The following is an 11,763-nucleotide window of genomic DNA, read 5'->3' as shown; positions in this document are numbered from 1 at the left end:
GAAGGGAAGGCAGGAACCAGAGCCCAAACCTGTGACACCAACGCCAGCAGCTCCATGTCAACACCCCTGCGGGGTCTCCAGCCCCCAGCCCTGTTGGCTTTTTGTCTTTTGGAGAAGAGAAGTAGAAATAGCAGCATGAAGCATGCTTGGGGATGACAGATCAGCAGCTCAGGGGGCTGCGGATAATTTGACAAGCAGCTTCACATTTCCTGGGGCGATCCACCGCAAGCAAAGGCAGCATTTAACAGCTAATTATTCACGGCTTTGATGCTTTCTCTGTTTTCCAAATAACACGTATTTAGCGCTAAGATGATTTAAACAGCTGATCTCATCTGAGCCCCTGGCAAAGAGGAGGAAATCCAGCAAGGCAGCAGCGGGTTAAGCTCCCAGGTGGATGCCCCAGCAGTGAGGGTTATGTCAGCAGCAGCATCCCAAAACTCACAGCCGTAGGAAAAGCGTGGGCAACAGTGGCAGGGTGGAGACGGTGGGTGCAGGAGTTTGTGGGGGCAAGGAGATGCACTCCTTATCCCCCATGGCCACCCCTCTGGGGCACATAAGGGCTTTGAAGATGCACTGCAAACAAGGGACATGTCCTCAGCTGGGTTCGAGAGCTGAACCAGCTGATGCTTTGGGTAGCAGGGATGAGAGTGAATTCTGGAGTAACCCACAGCACAGCTGGCTCCATCACAGAAAACAACAACAACAACAACAAAATCACCACGTTTTGGGGGATTTCAGCAGTTAACCACATTTCTTTCAAGTGAGTGTTGACATTTGTTGACATTCTGAATATTTCCGAGGTGTTTGGTTTTGTTTTGTTGTATTGATTGGAATGACTCCTTGCAAGCTTTCTCTTTGATTTTGATCTAACCTGAAATGGCTTTGGTTCAGAAAGTTGCATTTGAAGATGCCGCCAGCTGTGGTGTGATGGGAAGCAGGGGAGCAGCCGACTCCATCCATCCAACCCAGAGGGTCCTGAAAGGGGATGGGGAGGCCTGAAAACACTGGATCAGCAAAGCAGACACCACCTATGAGGAAAGACCAATTCCAGGCTATCTTCCAGTCCAGACATTTATCTTTAGGTTGTGAATGCCTTGAGAAGTTTCCTTCATCATTCAAAAAACGAGATTGTTAAAAAAAAAAAAAAAAAAAAAAGGAAAAAAATGAAACAACAACAACAACACCTTTAGTTACTTTGTTTCTTTAAAAATAAAAAGGTGGGGAAAAGTGCAGGAGAAAATGAAACGGCAAAAATGTAGTAATATCTCTTGGGAGATGCAAATTTCCTGGAAAACCAGGTCTAAGCTTTACGTAGTTTGTTTGGAAGCCTGGACCCATCGCAGCTGGGGCAAGAGATCAGCCGCTGGAGATTGTTTCTGACATAGCAAAGCCTCTTGTGCCAACACTATTGTGCCAAACAAGCAGTTTTGGGCATCTTTTCCATTGCATCCCCCCAAATTTATGTGTGGTGGTCACCCAGCTGTGGAAGGCAGCGCAGGGAGAGTCACAGCTTGGGTATGGAACAGCATAGAGAATGCACGGCAAACTTCTGTTAAAAAAAGAATTAGTAAAAATAATAAAAAATCCTGCTGTGACAGCAAAGTGTTTCCAGTGCAATGTGAACAGCAGCATCTGAGGAGGACACTTTCAATCATGGGACCAAATAAAGCTGCTCCCTGCATTTGCCTCTGTGCATCACCAGGGCCCTGATGCAGCCCCCCCAGCCCAGCCCCAGCCCTGCCTGGGACTTCCCCCCCCGTGGAGAGGATGCTGATGCTTCGTGTCAGCCAGTCATTTGCTCCTGGCAGTGGGTTCCACACCTGAAAATGCCCAAGATGCTGCCCAGCAGGATGCCCAGTGCATTTCAGAAAAGAGACCAGAATGTTTCCCACTTTAAAATAACCCCACAGGCATCCAATATTTGAGAGAAAACTTCCAGCCTCTGTGATTTGGGGTGCATGGACCCTGCACCTCTCTCCTGCCCCAGAGCACCTCCAGTTTTCCTTTCTCAGTACCAACACCGCTGAGCATGCCGCGGCCACCTTCACCTTCTTTCTGAAAGCTTTTTCCAGCACCTCCTAGGATGGGAGAGCATCCCAGCACCACCTTTGGGAGGAGCTGTGAGCAAAGCCTATGCGTTGCTTACAACATGGGGTCACTGCGCAAGTGGCAGAAGGACTTTGTCTTCCTCGGTCTTTCCAAATAACAGCAAAGGAGGGTTGTCCTAGGATGAAGGCAGAGGGCAGGATTTGTCTCAGCACAGGGGAAACAACCCAGCATGGTGGCCCAGCCCCAGAAAGCTGAAGGATGCCCCTGGTGGGATGGAGACATGGGGATGTGGTTGGTGGGATGCAGCCACCAGGGATGGGGAAGGGATTGGTGAGATACATAACCATGAAATTGTTCCTGCTTAATGCTCTCATGGGCTTCAATCATGTTGCTCCTGCATGGATTTTGGTCACGACTGGTGTGGGTTCTCCCTGAGTGTCACTGCCACCTGAAGGTCCCATCGCTGCTGGAAATGAGATCCCTGACACCTCCACCCCTGCTGCAGCTGGGCCTGCCAGCCAGAGTGGGATGGAGACAGGGATGGGTTTGGGGAGGAGGAGGGAAGGAAGCGTTGGGCTCCCTCCTCCAGGAAGGGTCAGCTCCAGAAACTCAAGTCTTCCTTGAAATATTTCCCCAGGTTTAGTTTCCTCCCCTCCCCTTCCTCACAGCAAGCTGCTGGAGCAGCACGTGTCCTGCTGTGGGGCCTGGGCCCCTCCCGCCGAACCCGCAGCCTTCGCCAGCTCCCAACTCAATTTGCAATTGATGAAATGAAAAAGATGCCCTTCCTTCAATTAATTCAGACATCTTTTTCCTCGCCCCTCAAGGCACGATAGTGGCTCTAACATCGTAAATGATTTAGGATGGGAGCCAGATGAAGACAAAGCTGATGGATGACAATTCTCTGTTTGGGGGATGTTTTCCAGCTGGAGATTTTTGGAAACAAATAGATTTATCCCCTTCAAGAAACGACACGCAGCCATTGCATGACTCACGCTGTGAGTCAGGGAGCAGCAGCAGCCAGGAGGGATGCCAGCCTGCACCGGGAAGGGACAGGACAGACCAGGGGAAGGAGCTGGGGCACTGGGCTCAGTGCCCAAAACTCAGCCACAGCCCCTCTGCTCCGGGCTTTAAGTGGTTAAAATCCATTTTGCCCACTTTTCCTTTAGGATCAAACCACCTGAGCCTCCAAGCTGGCTGTCGAAGCAGTAAGACCATCTTCTCTCGAAGCACATCGTGCCTGGATTTGGGTAAAATCCCCCCAGACCAAAGCAAGGTCAGTTCCTTGGGGAACCAAGTGATCTTTGAGGTCCCTTCCAACCCAAGCCATTCTATGATCCCTATTTTTGCAGAGTGTGTTGAGCACATCCCATACCAACACATCTTGCAGGGGAAAACGCAGAAACCACAGCCCATGCAAGCATCCCAGAGGGCGATGATCTGCTTTACATCCAAAAGCAGACACTTCAGGCCGGGTGTGCAGTTCCCATGCAGATGAGGGACTTCACCCCGGCGATGTCGGGGTGCCCGGAGCACCACCTCCACCGCCGCCTGCCAACAGGTGAAGCCCGGCAGTGATCGGCTCTGGCTGAGCTGCGCCTTACACAGAGCACGTCCTGGAAACGGCGGCGATTTGTATTATGTTGTACAATTGAAAGCTATTCGCGTAAGAGGATTGCTTTCGGGTACGTACATTGAAAGATTTGCTCTAAGCACAAGGCAATGCAAGTGTAATTGTGGGAGCAAATCCTGCCCAAATTGCTCTCTGCACGGCTTCCAGATGTTAGACATCAAAAGGGACAAGCGGGTGTGATGCGGTGTCACTTACCACCCTGCCTGGCTTTTGGGGCCGTGTTTTCCCTCTAGCCTCTGAGCAGGGGAAATCACAATTTTTCTGAGACATTTCAGCACCAGTCCCAATGCAGATCCCACTGCGGTGGTGGCCTTGGTGCAGGCTCTGGGGACCTGCAGCCCTGAGTGCCCCCTGCATGGGTCACCCACCTCCTCCTCCCAGCCCTAGTGGCAGTGGCTCCATCAGCCCCAGCTCCACGGCACCCCAGGACAGACCTGGAAATGCAGAGCTCCAGAGCACAGGGACACCAGGAAGATGAGGGAGAGGGATGGAGGGAGCATGGGGACAAAGAAAGAGGACAGAGGGAGCGTGGGGACACCGGAGAGAGGAGGGAGAGGCCTCTCACAGCCGGAACAAGCTGTTATTTCGACTCAGCCAAATGGCCTGTGGAGAAGCAATGCATAAAGGGGACAGCAGCAATTTCCGTGTCCCAGGAGGGGCTGGGAGAAGAAATAGTGCGGATGCTGCAGCACGGAGAAGCCATGCAGACAGGGTTTTCTTTAGGGCTCCCCTAGGATTTCCAAGGGAAGGAACTGTGGGGGTTTTATGGGGTGTTTTACATGAAGTGCTAATGACCACAGCAGCTGTTGAGGGCAGCAGGCATCTGGCGGTGACACGCAGCCCCAAGGCTCCTCAGGCACAGAAGCCACTGCTGCCAGGGCAGTGCCGGCTGCTACCAGGGCTCAGCACAGACAAGGAAGGGGCTGTGGTGACCGCTTGTGATTTACGGCTGTTTCAGCTCTCAGGGAGGTGGATGCAGGAGGGAGGCATCTGGCCCAGGAAGGAGGACCAGGTGCAGAAGAGCTCATGTTCACCCAGGGGAACATGGTGTGTTATGGTGGGCACCAAACTTCCCAGCCCAACTCCAGCTGCACCCACATGCAACTGATGCCCTGGGGTTAACTTGAGTCCCACAAAATAAATGTGGCTTGCTGAAGTTGTTAAAAGACCTCAGTTAACCCAAGTGACCCACAGGAGGCTGGTGGCTTGGAGACATGTCTCACAAGCTGTTCTTTCTCCTAAGAGCGGTCAGAAGGAGCTGCAGGCTGCTAAAGGACAGCCCATGCCTGCAAAGTGGTGGGACCACATCGTCCCTCTGCTGCCTCTACCAGAGCTGGTACATGTGTGTCTGGAGGATTCACTAATTTGTAACACGGATGCAGTTAAATACTTGTGCATCTTACTTATTGCATACACAACTTCCCTTCTCCTGGCCTATGCCATGGGAAGGTACCCCCAGACCTACCATTACAAGAGGCCACATGGAGGAACGAGGATGAGCATAATGGCACAGCTGAGCAGAAAACGGGGAAGGCCATTACCTAAATGTGCATGCAGGGGCTGGGGAGATGCCCTGCCACAGCTGCCTGGGCTGGCGGACATCAGCCAGGTCTGCCGGAGCCTCACAGAGCAGAGCTGGTGGCTGGAGAGGTCTCGGCACCTTCTAAACAACTGTGTTCTGATAACTGCATCCCACCCCTGGTATTTTTACTCAAACTGCATTAGTTCTGCAAAATAAGCCTAGAATACAACAATTTTTAACTTGAACATAGCCCAACACTGGCAATTTCTGAGAATTCATACTCTTTACATGGCAACCCTGCCATCGGAAGCAGGAGTCAGAGCACAGGGCTCTCAGAAAACAGCACAGAGCACTTTTGCAAAGAGCTCCTGGGCTTTCCAGTGCTGCCAACCTTCACCCTAAAGCCCAGATGCACGTTAAATGGTGTCAAATGTCACCAAAAACAGAGGAGTGATTGAGCAGGGTATGAGAGTGCCTGTAGTGAAGCTGTGGTTGGAACATGACAAATCATTCCCCAGCAAGAGGAAAGAAGAGCAGCCCTTCACCAGCCAGTTTCTTAAGGAAACCAAGCCCCTAAGACAAACTTCCCATGATGGTTTTGGATTTGAAAATATGATTAGCCCCTGCTCAAAGGGTTGGACCCCTAGCATGGCACGGCAGGAGCTAGGCTGGTGGGGGCCCCCAGGTCACCCATGTCCCCTGCCTTGCCCCATTGCTCCTTCACTGCAGCCCACCCCAGCTGGCCAGGTTTTCTGCAGGCACCAGTGCAGCAGAGCATGCCAAAAACATCTTTTGGCAGAAGGCAACAAGCAAGGAGTGCTCCCAGCTGAGCGTGGTGCTCAGCAGCTCCCAGGAGCAGGGCTGTAAAGGAAGCAGCACGCGGACGACCCTTAGCTAGGAAGAGGCACTAGCAGCTGAGAAAAGCAGATCTCACTAGGACCATAGCCTGGCTCACCCATGGGCAGCTTTCAGGATGGGCCACAACACACAGAGGCTGGGGCAGGGGTCTCACCAGCCTGGCTGGGACACTTGGATCCTCCAGCTGGATGCAGTCACTCAGCGCGGACACCTCACGGTCACCTGGGCTTGCTTGCGTTCAGACCTGGGTGGTGCAGAGCATGCACACCAGCATGGTTGTCACGCCAGGTTTCCATCATATGCAGACACAGAGATGGCTTAAAAACATCCCACACCTGCCCACGGCTTGCAGGTGCCACTTGTGTCCCTGTAGAAGCGCAGTGACTTCTCACCAGCTCCAACCTCCTCTCAGTGCTTTGGGCAGAACCCGCGATGGGCCTGTTGGAGCTGCTTCCTATCCACCAAGCCCTTTCCATTACCCACAGGCACGTGGGCTAACCCTTCTGCTCCTTGTGCTATCAAGAAAAAAGATGTTCTGCAACACTTGTGCTTTTCACATCCTTAAAATCTTGTTAGCATCCCCTCTCACAGAGTCTTGTACGACTATGACACACAAAGGTGCCCTAGGGAAAATTATTTTTTATTTTCTTTCTTTTTCAGAATCACTTTTAACAATTTAAGAAATGAGGTAATCTTAAAAACAGTCACAATCTGAGGAGCACCCATCGACAACACCGTGGGCTCCGCGGATCCCAGGCTGCAAGCGCTTGTGGAGCCAGCAGCGGTGGGAGCCCTGCGAGCACCTGGAGCCCGGTGGGGATGCAGATGCTGGAGCATGACTGCATTCTCCCATCCCCAGCTGGCACCTCTGGGTCTCCACTCAAGCCACATTTCTGCAGCTGGCTTGGCCAGGCTCCTCAGCTGGAGCAGTGTCAGGCTTCCACCACGTAGCTGCTGGAGGAAGCAGGGCAGCTCTGCTGACTGCAACCACCCCACATCGCAGCAGAGTGGGAGGAGAAGGTGGGGAAGCCCTCCTGCCCCCTGGGGGAAAGTCTGGCAGAGCTGTGGGAGGCAGCCAGCAGGGATCAGGGATGTCTGGGGCTATTTCAGGCCTTCAGTGACTGAACACACAGCCTGACCACAGTGGTGCTTCCCCAGTGAGGTCTGCCCTGGGTATTTTCATGCCAGTCCTTCCTAACACATCAGTGAGAGCTCACACTGAGACTGCAGCCGACACGGGTATTGCATAAATAGAAAGGCACGTGAGAGCAGTGATCTTCCCAACAGCGAACCCCTTCCCCTCTCATTTAAATGCATTTTTCCAGCCAGACCCCAGTACCTCCAAAGAGAGTGCAAGGCAACCCCTGTGGCTGTGTCAGTGTACCCCATGCTTGGACGTTACCACTCCATGATAAGAAGTAGTTTCTTGACAGAGAAGAAATCAACTGGATTGGGTTTTCACTTACATCAGATTGGCACCCCTATTCAAACCAGTGGTGATGCTGGGTCCTGGTTTGGGCTGAGATATAGTTAATTTTCTTCACAGTGGCTGGCATGGTGCCATATTTTGGACTTTGGAGGAAAATAACATTGGTAACACACCAAAGTTTTAGTGCTTACACAAAGCCACACTTCCCAGCTTCTCATGCTGCCCTGCCAGTGAGAAGGCTTGGGGTGCACAAGAAGCTTCGGAAGGGACACAGCCAGGACAGGTGACCCAAACTGGCCCAAGGGATATCCCATAACTTACGGTGTCATGCCGAGCAATTAAGCAGGGGGAGTTGGCTGGAGGGGCCACTGCTGCTCAGGGACTGGCTGGGCATCAGTCAGCAGGCAGCGAGCAATCGTGTCGTGCATCACTTGTTTTGTGTGTTCTTTTATTATCTTCCCTTCCTTTTCTGGCCTGTTAAACTGTCTTCATCTCAACCCATGAGTTTTACCTGTTTCCGATTCTCTCCCCCATCCCACTGTGGACAATGAGCAAGTGGCTGCGTGGTGCTGAGCTGCCCACTGGCTTAAACCACAAGGGGCTGGTGAATTGCACAGGTGGAGCAAAGGCATCCTTCCATGAGCACAGCGTGGCTTTGATGGATCATGTGCTGGTTAAGGCTGCTGGGAGACTGGAGTAAAACAGCTTGGAAAGTACACATTGCCGAAACCATGAAGCTGGAAATCATTTGGACAGATATCAGAAGTTGCACATGACATTAGCAGGGGTGCTGTTACTTACACCATCCCCAGTAAGCTGAACCCTGGGCAGCAGACTGGGTCTTTCAGCAGACGGCAGGTGTTCAGGACACATAAAGGTACAGTTGTTGGTACAATGAGGCCTTCAGTAGGGCTTTTAGATCTGCCTGCAGTCGCACCTGCACAGACCCAGCCAGCCAGCAGTGGCTAAATCCCCTTCACACTTACCCCTATGGACACCACACACTTTGCAGCCAAGCTGGGTGCACCCCTGGCCTCCCTTATGACTCGTCACCAAATTAACACCAACGCCCACCCCCCTGCACCCAAACCCCAGCTTGCACAGCCACAGAGATCACGAACGCGGCCTCCCCGATGGCGCTGCCAACGATGACACAGTGCTCCCATGCAGCATTTGTACAAGGTAAAAAGTGTTATAAATACTTCCATCCAAGAAGCCCTAAAAACAGCAAGGAAGGGTTAAACAAAGACTTCAACATCCTTCTCAATATTCAACTTCAGAAAGCCTACGTGAACAGATTTGATATGGGTGTTAGTATGGAAATGAAGACCAAAGCTCATCCATCAGCCAGCCTGCAGACTGGCGAGCCCCATCCTAACGTCAGCACCCAGAGATGTCTTTTGCTTTGCTCTTCCGCTGGTATCTTACATCCAGGGGATCAAAGCCCCGTTGGCTGGACCCAAAAAGTGCCCAGCGAGGAGTCCTGGCTGTGTAGTCTACTGCTGTGAACGTCTTTGATCCCCCACTCCTCTCGTGCTCTCGCACCAGCTCCTGGAAGCGTTCGTAGTTGATCCAGGTGCACCACTCGCCGTCAACCTTGAACTGCAAAATAAGAGAGACGTGTTACTGTGCTGCAGAGCAGGGAGCATTACCATGTCAGTGATTCATGGTGGGACAAGCTGCTGAAGCTGGGTGTGTATTAGATTGGATTCCTACCTGTATTTTTTTTTGTGGGTCTGGTGATTTTTTATTTATTTTTTTTCCAAATTTCTGGCCCCATTAACGTCCAAGGTGAAGCCATCCAGAAGTTAAGATAGATTCTTAAAGAGGAAAAGGAAATCCTTCAGGCAGACATATGCCAGGAGCTTACTGTTTCTGAGCTACATTTCATCCATGAGGTCTGACAAAGCAAACGCAGAAACAGGAAAGCCACTTCTCTTACAGCTGTAGTCATTTGGCAGAGCTGTCTACCAGCAGATAAGCTTCATGAAGATGTGATTGTTTGGTGGCTTGACTGATCCTTTGAAGTACCAGATCCCAACATCATTTCAGCCCCACTTTGCATCCCAAAGCCCAGTTCTCAGGTGCAATTGCACTTGCCAGTGCACTGTCATTAATACCTTAGACACCTTAATCTGGGGAACTGGAGGAGTCCTGGAAGCAATGTATAAATTTGAGCCCAATACCCAGGTGTCCCTTGATGAAAGGCAGGGGCGGAAGGGCTGTGTTCGGGAGTAGTGGGGAAAGATAAAAAGGTTTAATGACACGAATCCTCTTTCGATACAAGAATTTTAAGAATTCCTTACTTTGACAAGTTGAAGCTGCGTTTGTCTCACAGACCTGCTCTGCTAATTTAGCAGCAGTCTTGACTGAATCCTCAATTAGGATTTGTCTGAGCTGAGAGCTTATCCAAAGAAAGAGGGAAAACATACTGGCTCCCTGATTTTTTCGAAACCTGATGGTTATGCATTTAAATGGCATTTGACTTTCTGCCCAAGAACTAAAAGCTTTTTTGGTTGGAAAAACTGCTGATACCTGCAAAACTTTGAATCAAACATTGCCAATGTTAATCTCTTGCTGCCTGTGTAATTGCAGCAAATTGTTGCAGGAGGAGTCCTTCACCCAGAGCAGAGATGTGCGACTGCAGAGCCAGAACAGCCGGGAAGGAGTCTTGCTGTAAATATGCTCGCCCAAGGCTCATTCTTTATATGCTAACATTTAAACAAGGCAACACGTCCTTTCCCATATGAGTGGCTGCAAATAAAGCAACAGCAGAGGAGGCAACACATTGCTGGGAAAGCAGACAGGTCCCTGACAGAGCCAGCCTCAGGAGAGCTGAGCTTCCCTCCCGATGGGAGGTGCCAGATGACTTTGGCCAAGTCACCCAGCTCCCATCCCTCTGGTGCAGTCCTAACTACCAAGACTCAAACCTTACTGGCACAAAGAGCATCCCAGAGCAAGGTTTCTGCAGCCCCGCTCACAGCATTTCCCAGCACAGCAGCAGCTGGGAGTGCTGCAGGCAGGTGGTGGTGCTCTGCGGCCAGCAGAGACCTGGGGCTTGGACCTGTTCTGCCCATGGCACTCCTCTGCAGCTTCTCTCTGCTCTCCCATCCCTCTCTTTCTATCCCCAGTGCCTGTCTGGAAACATCATAAGCCAAAAGCCAGAGGCTGAAGGGAAGACACTTGAACAAGTTCAGACCATGCATCAGAGCCCTCCCCAGATTTGATCACTACTGCTCATCAATAAATTCTCACATGAACTAAGGGCAAAAAATTCTGCAGGATCCAGCCACACGGCCTGTAACACACGCAGCATGAAGCAGAGCTGCTTAGCACACAGCAAGTTGCTGAGCCTATTCCCATGACATGCTCAGAGCTCCTAACTCGTCAGATGGGTCCCTAGATAGACTGAAGGCCAACTAGCAAACCTTCTACATAAAGAATAAAGCCACAGCTGAGACCTGGAACCAGCCGAAGAGGTAATTTTGTAAAGCTCGTTTCATTGAAAACCCATGGGATGCTCTCATCTCAGGAGGGAAGGGGAAGCTTGCAAAGAATCCTTAACCTTGCAGCCAAGAGAGGCTGAGCAAGAGCCAAAGCCACGAGAGGTGCTCATGCCACCAGGGCAGCTGACACAAGGCTGCAGCTGCCATCCCCAACCCAAACCCTGGTGTAGATCTGTGCCTCTACAGCAGAACAGCACCGCTGCCCACCTGGGGGTAAAAGCTGTCTTGCACAGGGATCAAAGGCTGAAATCAGGACACAATTGTATTGCTCCCCTTTTTCAAAGCAAACTACTTCCTTCATGCCCTGCCATGGCTGTATCTCACTGTGTTATCTGTGGAGACAGTGACCTTCAACAAGGCTAACAGCAGGAGATAAAACCCAGAACCTCCCACCCACACCAGTCTCTGCGGGGTGATTTTGGCCATACGTGTTACAGAATGCTCCTGCAAGCGGACTGTGCTGGCAGAAGCTCTGGGGGCAGGCACCCCGACTCCTCCAACAGACACGAGCACCCATATTTCCCAAACCAGAAGCATCCCGTTAAGCGTAAACATGCAGAGCATCGGGGGTTCTTGACCCACAATTTGACAGCAGACAGCACTGAGGAACGTGGCACTGGGTGCTGCCCCTGTGTGAGAAAACCTCGAGCAGCACCAAAGCTCTGCCTTTCCCCAGGGCCCCACCAGGCAGCACAAACTCCTGAGGCTCCCGGAGGCCAAGTAGCAGAAGCAGGGAGGACACAGCTCGCAGGTGGCCCAAGTGCAGCAG

At 51.7% G+C, this 11,763-nt stretch overlaps 1 protein-coding gene across 2 annotated transcripts in view; it reads right to left on the bottom strand.

The window, feature by feature from the left end:
- Positions 1 to 7,986: 7,986 nt before the first annotated feature.
- Positions 7,987 to 11,763, bottom strand: part of LOC116497463 (S-adenosyl-L-methionine-dependent tRNA 4-demethylwyosine synthase TYW1-like) — a 104,057-nt gene continuing 100,280 nt past the window's right edge. For both annotated transcript variants that reach the window (XM_032201212.1, XM_032201213.1), the window contains exon 16: positions 7,987 to 9,090. In XM_032201212.1, coding sequence (XP_032057103.1) covers positions 8,869 to 9,090 — 222 coding nt within the window. In that variant the 3' untranslated portion in view covers positions 7,987 to 8,868. The remainder of the gene's footprint in view (positions 9,091 to 11,763) is intronic.

Source organism: Aythya fuligula, chromosome 20, assembly GCF_009819795.1.
Source record: "Aythya fuligula isolate bAytFul2 chromosome 20, bAytFul2.pri, whole genome shotgun sequence".
NCBI lineage: Eukaryota > Metazoa > Chordata > Aves > Anseriformes > Anatidae > Aythya > Aythya fuligula.
Note: the sequence above shows the minus strand (reverse complement) of the source record. Positions and strands in the feature narration are given on the sequence as shown.